A 17,417-nucleotide genomic window follows, 5' to 3' on the forward strand; every position below is an offset into this window, starting at 1 on the left:
CACCTGCTGGAGACAAAGCGTAACGTTACAGTGAAACTTGCCCTTTGGTGGATCGACTTGCTTAGAGATGCCACTCAATTAATGCAATGTATATTATAGCTCTCTTAGAAGAACAAAGAAACACAATTATAATGATCAAAAACCAGATAGTTTGTAGGAAATGAGTTTATTGAGACGATGCCAGATCAACAACCGAGACCTATTGTTGGTGTGAATATTATAGAAGAGTGTGATTTGGTAAGGAACTGATTGTTTCCAGTTGATCAATACAGGTGATTGGTGAGCCTGGGATCTCTTCTCAGTCTCTCATCCAGAGCCAGGTACTTCTGGGGGGCTTCGTCCTTGTGCCTGGAACACACACACACACACACACACACACACACACACACACACACACACACACACACACACACACACACACACATCTACCAATCCGTTGTCCTAACCAGAAGCTTAATCCATCATCAATCAATTCATGATCAATCAACGAATTAACCAATCGATCAATCGATCAGTGTTAATACCTGCTGAGTCTCAGTTTGAGGATGTGTATCTTGAACATGGCGTCGGAGCAGTAGGCCAGATATTCATCCTCGTCTTCCTTGGTCATGGTCAGCTGGTTTTTCTGGTACCACTGCTGTTTCTGCTGGAGATCCTGTGTCTCCTGCAAACATAAGCACATCCCTTTATCACACATACAGCAGCAGCATATCTCTTCATGCCATGTCCATGTGTAACTTAGATGGAAACATGAGGAGATACAGAAACAGGCCAAATGGAATGTATTAATTGTTATGTTCTGTTAAATCCAACTCTTCCCTACTCTACCCAACTCTACTCTAGCCTACTCTACCCAACTCTACTCTACCCTACTCTACTCTAGCCTACTCTACACAACTCTACTCTACTACTCTACTTGACTCTAGCACTCTAGCCTACTCTACTCTAGCCTACTCTACTACTCTACTTGACTCTAGCACTCTAGCCTACTACTCTACTCTACTCTACTCCACCCTATTCTACTACTCTCCTCGACTCTACTCTTCCCTACTCTACCCAACTCTACTCTACTACTCTACTACTCTACTTGACTCTAGCACTCTAGCCTACTCTACTCTTCTCTACCCTACTCGACTAGCCTACTCTACTCTTCTCTACTCTACTCTACTCCATCCTATTCTACTACTCCCCTCTACTCTACTCTACCCTACTCTACTCTCCTCTACTCTACTCTACCCTACTCTACTCTAGCCTACTCTACTACTCTACTCTACTACTCTACTACTCTACTTGACTCTAGCACTCTAGCCTACTCTACTCTTCTCTACCCTACTCGACTAGCCTACTCTACTCTTCTCTACTCTACTCTACTCCATCCTATTCTACTACTCTACTCTACTCTACTCTACTCCATCCTATTCTACTACTCTACTCTACTCTACTCTACCCTACCCTACTCTACTCTACTCTACTCTACTCTACTCTACTCTACTCTACTCTACTCTACTCTACTCTACTCTACTCCACCCTATTCTACTACTCTCCTAGACTCTAGCACTCTACCCTACTCTACTCTACTCTACCCTACTCTACCCTACTCTACTCTACTCTACTCTACTCTACCCTACTCTAATAGTCCACTCTAGCCCACTGTACTCTATTCCAGCTGACCTCTGAACCCACCCTCTCAAAGCGGGCCTGTATGAGGTTGGCCTTGTCTATGAGGCGCTGCTTGAGGTGGGCCAGACACTCGTTCCTCAGCTGCAGCGCGGCCTGCTTGGTCAGGTTCTCGGGGTCTCCCAGCTGGATCAGGAACGGAGCCAGGAAGTCCAGCTCCTTCTCTTCCTGTCGCAGGCGCTCCTCCTGGGCCGCCCGCTCCTGAACACCGGGATGAGGAAGGTCAGGAAGAAGGAGGAGGAGGAGGAGGAGAGAAGATGGCCGTGCAAGAAAGGACAGGCTTTATTGTATTGTATAAACTCTTGGAACGGATGAGCTAAAACATGATTTATTGCATTTGTGCTTGTGTTCAATTCCTTTTTAATGTGTCTGGGCTGTGCTGGGTGGCAAGGCCAGGTCAGTGATGACGCATTTAGATCAAATGAATCCATTATGCTTCATTGTGATCACTGAGTGGGTGACGGCCCTCAGGGAGGAGGGTGCAGTACTCACCATCTCCTCCCGGTGGCAGCGTGCTTTCTCGTTCCGGGCCGTGTTGTAGATGGAGATGTGGAGCTCGATCTCGCTGTTCTCCTGCTCCCTCAACCCTAGGATGGCCTTCACCTGGACACACACACACACACACACACACACACACACACACACACACACACACACACACACACACACACACAGCACAGCTATATTGGACAGGCTACCACGTCTGAATCTTCACAACTGAACATGTACCTCTAAATCGTACACACACGCGGGCATACAGTAGCAGTACCTCTTTCTCTGAGTCTCTGATTCTGAGAGCGACGTTCTCTTCCTCCTTCATCAGGAACAGCAGCATCTCAAACACTGACAGGTTCTTACTGGGCTCCTCAAAGGGATCCACCTGAACAAAGAACACACACACTGAGGTCAGGAACACACACACACTGAGGTCAGGACAGCAGAGTCGCTGCCCATCTTTCACCGCAGGCTCAAAACTCACCTCTTCAAGAAGTACTACCAGGATCCTCCCTCTTAAGCACCTATTGCATTTTAGATTGCTATTCTTGCACTTTGCCTTCAGCACTAGATTATGCTCTTAGTCACTTGTTTTAGGGATGAGATGCACTGAGTTCTGGTGAGTAGTACTACATTGGCTTTTTCTACGTTAAATGCAATTATTGTAAGTCGCTTTGGATAAAAGCGTCAACTAAATGACTGTAATGTAATACACACACACACACACACACATATTCTTACTGGGCTTCTCAAAGGGATCCACCTGAACACAGAACACACGCACTCACACACACAGACACACACACACACACACACACCGGAATCCACCTGAACACATAGACAGACAGTCAAACAGCTATGATGAACGTTGTACTGTATCCATTCCTTGTCCCAGACTGCCTCTGATGGACAGGATGAGCAGTGGCTGACCTGGAAGCTGGAGGCCATCTGTGGTCTGAAGGACTGGGGGGTCTGGGTGTCCCCGGAGTCCGTGGGCTTGGTGAAGGTCCGCCAGGCCGGTATGATCCGGTCGTCCTCCCGGTGGTACGTGACCTGGATCCGGTCCTCCAGAAACACCCGCTCCGCCACGTCCCGGCTGGCCGGCTTAGAACGGTCCCTGTGGAACCTTTCCACTACCTTCTACTCACACACACACACACATGCCCCCCCACGCACACACACACACACACTCCCCCCCCACATGCACACACACACACATCACGCACACAAATGCCCCCCCACGCACACACACACACCCCCCACGCACAGACAAACACACCCCACACACACACACACTCCCCCCCCACACGCACACACACACACACATGCCCCCCCACGCACACACACCCCACGCACAGACACACACACCCCACGCACACACACACATGCCCCCACACACACACACACCACGCACACACTCCCCCCCCACACGCACACACACATGCCCCCCCACGCACACACACACACACCCCACGCACAGACACACACACCCCACGCACACACACACATGCCCCCACACGCACACACACACACCCCACGCACCCACACACCCCACACACCCCACGCACACACCCCCCCCCCCCCCCCACGCACACACACACACCCCCCACACGCACACACACACACCACGCACACACAAACACACATATGCCCCCCCACGCACACACACACCCCACGCACACACACACACACACACACACACACCCATAGACACATGGTCAGTGATTCATTTAAGCATATGACTTCTTAACCAAAATATAACTACTGTGCAACACACACAGGGGCCTTACTTACTTAAACCTATTTCTGCGCTTTTAACTAGCTCCTTTTTCACTTGTGGGCTCCTGCACTTTTCTTTCTTTTTTAATGTATATCTACAGTACAACATTTTATTAAATTGTCATTTTTATACTGTATTTTATTTGATTTCTCATCTTTATCTCTTATTGTTTGTATCTTCCATCTTATTTTCCTGTTTTCTGTTTATTTTATGTCTATTTTTATGTGAAGCACTCCGAGCATGCACATTCTCTGTTGTAAAGCACTTAAAGCTACATTTATTTGTATGAAAGGTACTATACAAATAAAGTTTATTATTATTATTTGTATTATTACTTTGAGTGGGCGGTTCCCCAGGTCTGGGGTTTCGCCGGGCCCAATGGTCCTGACCCGCTTGCCCAAGACAACGTGGCGGTAGTGCAGGAAATCGGGCCGGTCCCGGAAGGTCTCGCTCATCTCGAGGGGCGTCTCGACGCGCTGCGCCAGGCCGTCGGCACGGGCGTGGCTGTAGAAGTCTATCTGCCGCTCCGTCTCCGAGGTCATGGTGACGTACCTGTGGGCTGGGCAGGCAGTCGAAACAAGCGCGCCCTGTCACCGTACCGCTCAAGGACAGGATGAACCACCTGCTAGTATTTCACACTGTGAAGCACAATGTGACGGTTCTTCAAAAGACAGAGGACTGGACTGTTTAAATCAAGCAGATAAGCCGGGTAGTGAGAGCTACATTTGAGGGCGTAGCTGCGTCCGGGTCTGAAGCGCTCTGTGGTGGCGTAGCTGGCCTTCTTCAGCTCTCGCTCCTCCAGGTGGTCGTGTCGGTGCTGAAACCACTCCCTCACCACGCTGGGCTGGGTGCCTTCACACACACACACACACATATATACACACACACACACACACAAATACACACATATATATACACACACACACAAATACACACACACACACACCACGCACGCACACACACACACACACAAATACACACATATATATATATACACACACACACAAATACACACACACACCACGCACGCACACACACACACACACACACACACACACACAAAGTGAGACCAGTCTGCACCTTGAGACAGAATTGTTCCGTTGCTCGCAGCGAGACCAACTCACAGTCGAGGTCCGAGTAGGTGGTGAGGCGTGTGACCAGCCCGTCCCAGAGAAGGTAAGGGGCAAACTTCTCCAGCTTGGCCATCCGGTACTGCAGGACCTTCATGCCCCCAGGGCAGCGCGTCTCCATGTCTGGACACACACCAGAGACAGCAGGAGACAGCAGGGACAAGCAGACAGGTGAGAAGGAATGGGGATGGACGGTGAGGGAAGACCAGAGATGGAGAGAGAGAGAGGGGGGGGGTTCTACTGCTGGACCATGAAGGCCCGAGACGTCAGGCTCTGCGGGGGACATGAGTCACCTTGTTCCGAGATGTGGATCTGTTCCACCCAGGATGGAGGCATCTCAAACACCTGGGGCTCCACTTCCTCCTTCATCAAAACCATAAGAAATATAGATGATTCAGTCAGATTGATTAATATCACCTCACTGATAAACGTTAACACAACAGAGAGAGAGAGAGCAGAAACAGAGGGACAAAGAGAGAGAGAGACAGAGAGAGGGACAAAGAGAAAGACAGAGAGGGAGAAAGAGAGAGACAGAGAGAGGGAGAGAAATAAAGAGAAAGAGATACTGACACACCTCCTCGCCGTCCTCTGGCTCCTGCTCCTTCATGTCGGGGATGAGGAGCTGTGATTGGCCCACAGAGCCATACAGCAGATACTCCCACCTCACCGCGTCCCCCAGGTCAAAGGTCATATCCTATCAGAATCAGAATACGTTTATTGCCATTGTACTTCTACATACATAGGATTTTTTTTCCGATACTGTGGTGCTTACAACAAAGCAACAATGGACAAGTGCAAGGACAGGGCTTGTAAAGTGCAGTGATACAAATATAGTGCAAAATGTAGTAGTGCAATTGGACTACAAAGAGTCAGTGCAAAGTCAGTTTAGTGCAAAAGTTGCAGGGGGCAGGAGAAAGTGTCAGAGGGGAGCCATGTTTATAAGGTTGTCCAACAACAAAAACAGACAGCCTTCGTACCCTGAAGAAAGCCCCATGGCCCGAACAGCGTTTCCTGATAACGATACATCAGTTTAGCTATCTCCTATACTGTATGCAAAGCCTCAGGTCCCTGCAGTTAGAACAAGGAGGGCCCAGGCATTACTGGGTTCATCAGAGCAAGGAACCCAGGCACCCCAGCACCTTCGCTATGCAGAGCAGGGTTCCTGGCAATTGTCAAATTCCCAGACTTTTCAATGACTAAAAAGCTGAATTTCCATGACTTAAACTGGAAATGGAAAAACAAGCGGGAAGGGAATAAATGGGCGCTGAAAAATCAAGTAACCGTGAAAAATCAAGTAACCATGAAAAACCAAGTAACCTTGAAAAATCAAATCAAGTAACCATGAAAAACCAAGTAACCTTGAAAAACCAAGTAACCTTGAAAAATCAAGTAACCGTGAAAAATCAAGTAACCATGAAAAATTGAGTAACCATGAAAAATCAAGTAACCTTGAAAAATCAAGTAACTACAAGTAACCAATCAAGCAACCACTCACACAATACAGGAAAGGCATGAAATAACCCGATAAAGACAAACACTGCATGGAACACGTGACATTTCCATAAATGGCAACTGAAATTTGAACATGCTACAAACAAAATTCCATGATATTCCATGACTTTCCATCAAATCCCCTGACTTTCCATGTCTGGAATAGACTGTATACTGTATATAATACTGTAACATAATTTGCTCTGCATTTTGTTGCAGTTTTTTTTGTATTTTATATTTTGTATTTGCACTGTCATGTCTTTGAACTGTCCTGTCCCGTCCTGGACCCTGTTCTGTGTCGTCTACAACAGCGTAGCGCTGAACCCTGGTCAGATTCAGGTGTGTGTGAACCAGATACATGGCTAATAAACTGATCTGGAGTCCTGAGGGACGGTTCTCTACAGCTTCCACAGTAGACACTGCAGACGTCATAAAGACGTTTGCTGACCGGCGCGACGGCCCGTAGACGGACGGACGGACGGGGGGGCTCACCACGCAGCCACAGCGACAGTCCTGCATGTTGACCCAGTAGTTGAGGTGGTTCCAGACGCTCTCGATGCCCAGGAAGCTGGCGTTGGCGGGGGAGAAGCTCTTCCCCGTCAGCGGGTCGATGAAGAAGTTCTCGGGGACCTCGCGGTTCCCGGACAGCACCAGGACCCACGAGTGGACCCGCAGGCCCATCAGGGGGTCAGGCGGGGGGCGCTCACTCTCCTGGGGGGGGGGGGGAGGGTAACAGGGTGACACGTGGGGAGGGGAAGGTGTACGCGTGTCCTACCGGACGGTTTGTAGGTCGTAGAGAACGTCATGCTCTAACTGCTGTCCTTGCGTGTGGAGTTTGCACTTCCATGATTATTACATGATATTACACAAAAAGGAGCAATGTTGGACACAGTAAGGTAAACAGGGTTTGGACATGTAGGACATGTCATCCTCAGCTCCTAGGGTGCGTTGGGTTTAGACTCCCTCACCTCCCTCAGCCTGTCGGCCTCCTCCTGCTTCCTCAGCGCGGCGGCCTGGGCGTCGGCCTGCCGCTGCTCCTCCTGGCGGCGCTCGAACCCGCTCCGAAGGTCCCTGGGAGGCTTCACTGAGTACTGCTTCACCTGCTGGACCTGCTCAGCTGCCTGGTCCTGCACACACACACACACACACAAGTTTTATGCTCACACACAAGGCTTGCTAAATGTACACACACATATAAATACAGGACACAGACAGACAGACGGACAACCACACATGCACGCACACACACACATGCATACACACACACACACACACACACGCACACACACACACATGCATACACACACACATGCACACAGACGCATACACACACACACACATGCACACACACGCACATACACAAATGCAAACACACACACACACACATGCACACAAACACACACACACGTGCACGCACACACACACGCACGCACACACACACATGCACACACATGCACACACACACACACATGCACACACACACACAGGCACACACACACGCACAGACACACACACACACACACACGCACACACACAGGCACGCGCACGCACACACGCACACACGCACACACACACACACAAGCGTGAAGACCCGGGTTCGATCCCTGCCTCTGTCCCTAAGGCAGGACACGGCCACATGGCAGAGGAGTCACCTTCGCTGGAGGGACCAGCAGAGGACATTTCTGGAGGGACAGGTTGAGCAGACACATCTCCTTCACCGCGTAGCCGCTCACGCAGTAGGCGTTGTATCCTGCGCCCAGCAGCAGACTGCACAGCAGGGTGGAGAAGTCGAAGCAGGTGCCTCGCTGGGTCTTCAGCAGCCAGGTAGGGGAGTACAGGTGGTCTGGCTGCAGGTCAACAGGACAGACAAACCAGACATGCAGGACTACATCCATCAACACACTGTGTAAGAAAGAATGCTCTAACTGCTGCCTCACATCTTGTTAATCTGTTCGTTTGCAGTCCTTTGTTTTTGTTTGTCTCCCTTTGTACCTGGGCTGCGCCCCGGGCTGATGTAACAGTTGGTTGGGGGGCGCATTATAAATAAAAATAACATAACATAACATAACATAACATAACATAACATAACATAGGACCCTCCTCAAGGAGAGCAGATTGTAATGGAAATCAGACATTATCAATCATCAACCAACTGCATTAGAATGTGATGTCCACAACAGTGTCCTGGAAGCCCATGTGGGCTGGGCACCCGGAAGACTCATGACACTCAAATCGAATTAAATCTAATCAAATCAATCATGCATTTTTAACCACAACACAGCCTAGAAGTCAGGTCTCCTACTGTATCTGCCACAGGAAATCAGATCTTTTAAGAGAGTTAAAGAGACATTCCCCCTGGCTCCGCCTCTCACCGGGTTGATGGGCGGGTCCAGTGGCTCCAGTGACAGGAAGTCAGATACAAAGCTGGCGCAGCCCTCCCAGCGGTACAGCTCAGGGTCGGCCAGCAGGGTGCGTCTCAGGGTGGTACTCACAAACTTCTGCTTGCGCAGGCACACAGCATGCAGAGGAGAAACGCTCATGTTCGCAGATGTGCCACATCTGGTTCCACAACATTGCTCACTAATTCCTTATTTAGTCAGCGTGAATAACATGGCCTACACGTGACACAGAGAGGACCAAGCTGAGTGTGTGTGTGTGTGTTTGTCAGTTAGTGTATCTGTACATATTTGCACTATACCGGGACACCACACTCGTTCAGGGGGCACAGCAGGAGGGGCTTGCGGTCGGGATACAGGTGGACGTACTGACAGCGGAAGTTGTCAGCTATAGCCAGCAGCAGCTTCTCCTGGGGGGAGTTCTCCCTGTAGGAGGCAGGGCACTGGGCCAGATCCAGGGTTCGCTCAGGCCTGGGGGGGGGGGGGGGGGGGGGGACACTGGTGAGTGGCGATATCAAATATCCAGAACAGTCAAATATCCAGATCTACAGTACAGTCAAATATGCAGATATACACAACAGTCATCAAATGTTTTCTGGAGAAGGAGTGACGTGGAATGGATGATGTGGAAGTTCAACATCGATGAACCACGTGGAAGTGCTGTATGTTGTTTACAGAAAGAGACATGATGTAATCTGTCTTCATGTACAGTAAGTGCAAGGCCAGGTTCGTGAGGGTAATCATTACATGGAATGTAAACAGACCCCCTTATGCCTATATTTATTTGTGTGGGCTTTGTAGAAAGCACTGAAGCGACCATATGCCCTACTTAAACATGGAGGAAGTTTAAGGAGAGGCAATGCTCTCCAGTAACCTCACAGGGAGCACGTTGTGGGGGGTATTTGTATGTAGCCCAGGGTCTCCTCCAGCTCATTCAGGTTCAGATCGGCCGCATCCTGATCCTCTCTCTCAGACTCCTGTTCGGACTCGGGCAAGACCTCCATCTGCTGAAAAGTAAAAGCAATTCATTGTCAACTTTTATTAATTTAGCTTAATTTTCTGGTGTGCACTTTGACACCATTGGCAGTATTTGTTTGTTGGCTGTTCTATTTGCATGCTAATGTGATTTCTGGCAACACTGACTGTCTAGTTTGCTGGTGTTAGCTTAGCACGGCTGAAACATGAAGTGCTCTAGAGCACTAGTTTAGAAACTACTTTTGAGTTGTACTTACAAGTTTAAAGAGTTGATCAAGACAATTATCAAGCTTTTCCTTTGGTTAATGGCTGATATTAGCTCTACCTTACGTGGATAGCGTTTATTGTTGTCACGTGTCTCCATAGTAACGGAGATTGATCAAGCGAGGATCTGATTGGGCGTCTCTCTCCCTGGGATGAATCTGGGATGATCACTTCTTAATTGCAAATCATTGGGAATAGTATGCTTATTCAATCAAGCAAATAAAATGCACCATTTTGTCTTACTTTCTAGAAATAATTTGAGTAGTAGGCTATAGCCGATTAATAATTTACCAGTACCATCGGGACTCAAAATCAATAGGGCAATGGGTAACTGGTACGCGTTTTGTTTGTCCTGTGTGTGTGTGTGTGTGTGTGTGTGTGTGTGTGTGTGTGTGTGTGTGCGCGCGTGCGTGTGTGTGTGTGTGTGTGTTTGCCTTGTTTACATGTAGGCCTGTTTGTATAGAGAGGACGCAACCGACTGAGGTGCGCGCTTTTGGAAAAACGAAATAACTGACCACGTTTTCTCTCTCCCCCCCCCCCACCCCGACAGCATTAATAGCCCAGCTCATCTCCTGTCCCAGTGTGACTGGCAGAGGGACCTGTAAACTTTGAGAAAGTTTCAAAGATTTCAAAGGGAAAGGACATCATGCAATTACACAGCTGTGCGCTCGTTCTGATACTACTCGTGACGCTGCAGCAGTCTGCTGGATTCTGGCTCTTCAATGTGGTCTTCCCACCCAACGCCAAACCTCGACAACCGAGTAATAGTACTCCACCAGTCATTATAGGTGAGAACTCCATCCTCAAAGATGTTAAATGTAGTCTGTCACTCGTGTAATTTATTCTCCATCATTTTCTTCATCATGTATTCTATCGTTATGTGGAAAACACCGGTGCGCATGCTGAGGTCCAAACACATCAAATCGAAGCAATCTTTATTTATATAGCATATTTCATACACACACACAGAGGCAACACAACTGAGAAAGCTCCGGGAAATTGTTGAACATGTTAGCATAACATATTACAAAGCACATACCACACACATAGCATGCGTAATGGTGTTCAGATAACCGTGTCCAGGGTCGGGCTATCCCGGTATAGAGCCCCGTCAGGGACCATTCATTGGGTGGCTGGATACTGAAGTCAGAGAGTGACAGAAGTCGATGGCGCAATGAATGGTCCCAACCAGGGTGGTATGGGGCCTCGACTACCGCCCCGGACCAGGGCTGGTATTCAGAATAACACATTTTAACACACAGCACATTATAACATAAAACAACACATAAAAAAACAAGTGCACAGTGAACCTCTCATCCCCCACCCACGATGCATGTCGTCAGAATGTAGGCTAGCTGTATGCTACAATGTGTAAGTGGAGTGGGCTTTTCTAGTTTAGATTGTAGAAAGGTCAAGGGTTGAGTTAAACGATAAAACCAAATGGTCCCAAAGGGTAGGCAGCTGCCTGCTGTCTTGCTGGCGGTGTTTTTGTCAGCAGTTACCAGTAAAGGAGTCTGGATTGAAACGGACTTCCCAAGGCCGCAATGTGTAACAACGTCATGATGTAATGTCGCCAAATACCCCAAATTGACATTGGCCAGCAGGGCCGGCTCTAGACTTTTGGGGGCCCTAGGCAAAATTGTCTGTGGAGGCCCCCTTTTGAGATACGTCCTCCCCATCATCAAGCAATAAAGATGCTATCATCCCATCGTCATGTAACGTTAGGCCATCATTATCAGCAATGACGCTCTTGAACATGACCCAAGTATCACATTTGGTTGGGGCCTCAGTCAATCAGATCAAGCTCCTGTTGGGGGAGAGGGGGAGTCTCTCCAAAATCTGTGATTTTGATTGGTTTATGATCACTAGCACATACTGTATCCAATGAGAACACTCTTTAGAGAGTCAAAAAGCCCCTAAGCAGCATTTGCCTATTCCGCCTATAGGAGACGCCAACCCTGTCCGTCAGTTACAACCAGTGGTGTAGTGGCAGGTATACAGAGCTATACGAAGTGTACCCACTTCATCCATGGACCCACCTACTTCTTTACACACCACTAATGTAAGAACTGCTACAGTATACCCACTTCTTCAGTCACACTGTACTCGGGCTGCCCCCTGAAAGTCGACCAGTCGAATCATTAGTCGGAGACACTTAATTCGACAGATTCTTGAAGTCGAGCACTCGTCTTTTTGCTCCACTATCAAGATGTGCTGGTGGGCTAAGACCACTCACCTGCCTTGTGATTTATACAGGACAGGCCAATCATTAGTTTTAGACCTACAGTAAGCTGTTACTGTAACTATTTGTTGTGCAGTAAAAGGAGACTTAAGACTGATATAGCGGAAGGAGGAAGGCAGGTTCCCCTCTCACCTCTGCTATGAGCCTAGTCTACTGTGCGCCAGCAATCACATGCATTTCCATAACGGAATATCACAACACACAACTGCTTTCCTAGATCAATCTTCTTTTATTAACTAAGATATCCACAATATTTTTTTCCCCCATAGACAGATTGAGCTCTAACGTCCATGAAAATGCTTCAGTGACAGCCCAAACATTTCCTTGTTGCTTGCTGCCCAACGCATGACCCTATTCACACACGCTTTCAAGTGCACAGTTGAGGAGACTATTGTTAAATCACCCAACCCCAATGTAGACTATGGGAAACACTGCTAAATATATGGGGCCTCTGAAGTAGATGGACAATGTGGGCTAGATGATGCATGTTTAGCAAGAAAAATGGTCATGCCTGCGAGTTTGAGCTAGTTTGACAGCTGTCCCGACGCCCGCAGTCTCCCCTCAGCCTAATGTTAGACATATGGGGAAAAAAGGAGGAATGAATTGTCGAATCTCTGGTTTGATTAAGTGAATCAGATTCGACTCACAAAATTCAGAATCGGGGACAGCCCTAGACTATAAAAATAATAATAATAATAATAACAACAACAACAACAACACTAATGAACATAATAATAATAATAATAATAATAATAATAATAATAATATAATTAACGAGGCTAATTTAAATTTACCCCTTTGTTTTTCCACAATGGCTGGGTTTCCCGATAAAGAATCTTGTTAAGGAATCCTTCTTAAGCAACCCTTTGCATGGGAGTTAAGAAGTACTTTGGAGTTAAGTGCTTCTTAACTCATTTAAGTGCTTCTTAACTTGTTCGGGAAACCCAGCCAATGTAATTTCCATGTGTCCAATAAAGTCCCATGAGTCAGCAGCTCGGCATGCTGCAATGTCATGTGAACATTGTGAAAGGTAGGTGGAATGCACTAGTCAGACTGGCAAAGTCTCCCTAAAATATCCTCCCAGCTCAACTAGTCATGCCATACTGTATGTTTATAGGTACATTGGAAGACAATGCACTAGTCATGTTAGTCATGGGCTTATAAAATATTAGATACATTATAAATCCACTATATTTCTTACTCTTTCTAGACAACTGTCAATGTGTTGTTGACTCATACAACAGTAGTTCATCATTAACATATTTGTTCATGTGTAGCAAGCCATATCTGGCATGGCCTACTTAACATTAACCAGAAGGCAATGGCTGTAGTAACCTTGAGTAACAGTGAGTGTAAAGCACCCTGACTCTGCATAGTACCCTTGAGTAACACTGAGTATATGGTACCTTAACCCCTCCCTCTCTGCCCGATGACCACAACACCTCATAACAGAACAAAACGATTATCTCATCCCTGTATTTGCACTGTCTGTTCCTCTCTCAGCTAAATCTTCTTTATATCACTGTTTTCTCTCAGAAGCCAATACTTGAGTGAATTTTGCAAGATGATGAATGACCCAGCCAGTCCATTAGAGGACTGGAGCTACTGATTAGGGATATTCCCTTTCCTTCTTCACAGTACAAATACTGTGGTGTGTTATATAAATATATATAAATATACAAGAAATCCAAATGTAGAGCAGGGAATGTAACAAGTTAATTCATTAATTCATTAATTCATTAATTCATTATTCCCCTTAACACCAAATGTCCCCCTAGGGGGATAAATATCTCTTGAGTGTGTAGAGTGAAGGGGCTCAAGGTTGATGGCCTCTTCTTACCATGTGACCTCTGGTCATGTCTGTACAGTGCCAGGTAACCTGGGAAACCGTCTGGAGGCCAAGATTGACAAGCCCAGCCTGGTCCACTGGATGTGTTACAAAAAGACCGACGACTTCTTCACCCTCTGGATCGACCTCAACATGTTCATGCCAATTGGGATTGACTGTTGGATAGACAACATCAGGTAGGAGGATAGGGTGATACGATGAAGCTTGTGTCTTTTATTCATTATAAAAGTACTATAAAAATGGACTAACAATGGCTGCTTTTCATGTCTATTGTCATGTTGAGTCCCAGAACATCTGGGATTGCAAATTATTGTCACTTTGGATAAAAGCGTCAGCTAAATGACTGTAATATAATGTAATATAAATGCTATATATTACCTCTGTGTTTTAGTGGTATTTCTACTGACGGGTGCCCTGTTTGCAGATACTACTGTTTGAGGTTGTCTACTGTATATGGCATCTATTTCTTTCTACTGCAGAATTGTATACAATAGAACAACACGTAAGACGAGTAACGCCCCTGGAGTGGAGGTGAGAGTGCCAGGCTTCGGACAGACGCATCCCATCGAGTTCCTGGACACCAACAGACTGGCAGGTGAGAGCAACAGATATCCGATCAACTGAACTCACTACTCCCGAATTATCATGATTTGATTAATAGACCTGTTTAATAGGATGTGTCTTCGTCAGGTTATTTCCATACTATGGTCCAACACATGGTGAACATGGGATATGTTCGCAACGAGACGGTCCGCGGAGCGCCGTATGACTGGAGAATAGCTCCGAGTAAGTACTACGATTATGGTGATCCTCGCCCACACACACACACACACACACACATACACACAGTATCTCTCTCTCAAAAACACACATTTCCTCACAAAGGCATACACACTCTCTTGCACAGTTTTGTCTTTTGATAATTGTAACCGTTGTCCCTCCTCCTCCTCCCTCCTCCATCCCCCCCCCCCCCCCCCCCGCCCCCCCCCTCCAGACGAGCAGGAGGACTACTTCTCGCGGCTGAAGGCCCTGGTGGAGGAGATGTACACGGAGTACCGTCAGCCCGTCTACCTTCTGGCCCACAGCATGGGCGGCAACTACGTCCTGTACTTCCTCAACCAGCAGCCGCAGGCCTGGAAGGACCGTTTCATCAAGGGCTTCATCTCTCTGGGAGCGCCATGGGGCGGGGCGGTCAAACCTCTCAGAGTGATGGCATCAGGTACACAACAACAACAACAACGCTCTAAGGGACGTGCTCACATATCCGCTTATAGACACACGGAATCCATAGTGACATACTGAGCATAAGTTACATATTGTCACTTTAAGGTTTTTTGTATTGTTTTGTAATGGGTGGGATATGGGACTATTCCTCCTGTCCACTTCCCCTAGTGGCATCACTGCACTTTGACCCCCGCAGGTGAAAACGACGGCATCCCATTGGTGTCCAACATCAAGATCAGGGAGGAGCAGAGGATGACAACCTCCAATCCCTGGATGCTCCCATCTGAGGAGGCGTGGCCCGCCGATCACGCCTTCATCTCCACGCCGACCTTCAACTACACCAACCAAGACTACCAGCGCTTCTTCACCGACATCAACTTCGAGGACGGCTGGCACATGTGGGAGGACACCAAGAACCTGACGGCGGGCCTGCCACCGCCTGGCGTCGAGGTGTTCTGCATGTACGGCGTGGGCCTCCCCACGCCCGTCACGTACATCTACGACGAGGAGTTCCCCAACGCCGACCCGGTGGACTTTGTGTACGACGACGGCGACGACACGGTGGACAGTCGCAGCATGAGCCTGTGCAAGCGCTGGATAGGCCGGCAGGAGAAGCCGGTCCACGTCACCGAGTTCCGGGCCATGCCGCACCTGGACATCGTGTTCGATCACAAGGTGCTGAACCTGATTCAGAGAATCTTGGAGGGGAAGGGGGCGGAACCGGAGGAGGAGTCCACCGGAACAGAAGAGGGCTCAGCCGGAACTGACCAGGGTTCCAATGGAGCTGACCAGGGTTCTACCGGAGCCGACGAGGGTTCCACCGGAGCCGAACAGGGTTCCACCGGAGCCGAGCAGGGTTCTATCGGAGCCGACCAGGGTTCTACCGGAGCCGACCAGGGTTCCACTGCCGACACGGATAACGAACCTCCCGTTGTCTCCCCAGCCACGCAGCAGGACTAGAACCTACCGGGCCCAGGGTGACGAGGCCACGTTGTAGCAGCTGGTGAACACTTCACTCTGACCTCACACATAAACTAGCTATGCAGTGGACTGATCAGAACGTTAGAATGGAAAGGTACACTAATATAAGTATTGATATGTCCCTCCTGTATAATGAGTAACGTGTTTTCCTTTTGTAATTAGCATGATATTTGACTGAAACTGAATAGACATTAAATCTTTTTTTTTTACTAACTCTATTGCAGTATGTACGTGTTTATTTTGCTATGTAAAAAGAAGTGGTTTTGTATTCATAACTATGTTGTAGAGGAGACCGGGGGCAATTGTAACAATTCGGTTTTGATGTCATTACTCAAAAACCTCTTGAACTATTTGGATAAAAATGTTATGTAGGTAAGTTGTATCTGCGTTCTACTTGTTAACAGTCAACAAATGTTTTTACAAGCAATGCTAGAGTCACAATATTGATTGAAACACTAGAAGTCAAATGTTACATTTGCCCCCACATCCAGGGGCGATTGTAACAGCATATGGGGGCCATTGTAACAACACACGTAATACCTTTATATAAATACCAAGGACCACAATAAACTAATTCCTACACTGCCTACACTGTAAAATGTGTCAAAAAGAATTTGGGTAACACTTTACATTAAGTGTGCATTCACTAGTATGTAGGCTAACTACTATGTAACTACTGTACATAGTAGTAAATGCATTTATTACATAGTAGTTACTAGTATTACTATGTAAATACTATGTATACCATGTAAATACTATAGTGTAATTACACTACAAGTCTTACTTGCTGACTTATAGTGTAGTTACACTATAGTATTTACATGGTATATATAGTATTTACATAGTTACTAGTAACTACTATGTAATAAATGCATTTACTACTATGTAGTTACATAGTAGTTAATGCACACTT

General features: G+C 47.4%; 2 protein-coding genes across 2 annotated transcripts; one reads left to right on the top strand and one right to left on the bottom strand.

The window, feature by feature from the left end:
• Positions 1-210: 210 nt before the first annotated feature.
• Positions 211-9,973, bottom strand: ccdc135 (coiled-coil domain containing 135; the record flags this gene model as incomplete). The annotated part of the gene is made up of 17 exons (XM_084452503.1): positions 211-348; positions 525-664; positions 1,684-1,878; positions 2,170-2,280; positions 2,447-2,557; positions 3,103-3,312; positions 4,288-4,511; positions 4,676-4,804; positions 5,077-5,205; positions 5,376-5,445; positions 5,657-5,776; positions 7,066-7,284; positions 7,542-7,700; positions 8,226-8,420; positions 8,946-9,071; positions 9,272-9,440; positions 9,849-9,973. The coding sequence occupies 17 exons, from the start codon at positions 9,971-9,973 to the stop codon at positions 264-266; spliced, it is 2,517 nt and encodes an 838-aa protein (XP_084308629.1). The 3' UTR covers positions 211-263.
• Positions 9,831-16,718, top strand: lcat (lecithin-cholesterol acyltransferase). The gene is made up of 7 exons (XM_084452504.1): positions 9,831-9,983; positions 10,759-10,996; positions 14,319-14,475; positions 14,779-14,894; positions 14,990-15,085; positions 15,294-15,518; positions 15,720-16,718. Exons 2-7 carry the CDS (start codon positions 10,855-10,857, stop codon positions 16,481-16,483), a joined length of 1,500 nt encoding a protein of 499 aa, XP_084308630.1. The 5' UTR covers positions 9,831-9,983; positions 10,759-10,854; the 3' UTR covers positions 16,484-16,718.
• Positions 16,719-17,417: the final 699 nt, after the last annotated feature.

The sequence above is a fragment of the Borostomias antarcticus genome (assembly GCF_949987555.1).
Source record: "Borostomias antarcticus genome assembly, chromosome: 18".
Classification (NCBI taxonomy): domain Eukaryota; kingdom Metazoa; phylum Chordata; class Actinopteri; order Stomiiformes; family Stomiidae; genus Borostomias; species Borostomias antarcticus.

Excerpts from the sequence above, each read along its gene's own strand:
- lcat (XM_084452504.1), top strand. The coding sequence starts at position 10,855 with ATGCAATTACACAGCTGTGCGCTCGTTCTGATACTACTCGTGACGCTG. Across the intron at positions 10,997-14,318 it reads TACTCCACCAGTCATTATAG|TGCCAGGTAACCTGGGAAAC; the intron begins GTGAGAACTCCA and ends ATGTCTGTACAG. Across the intron at positions 15,519-15,719 it reads TCTCAGAGTGATGGCATCAG|GTGAAAACGACGGCATCCCA; the intron begins GTACACAACAAC and ends TGACCCCCGCAG.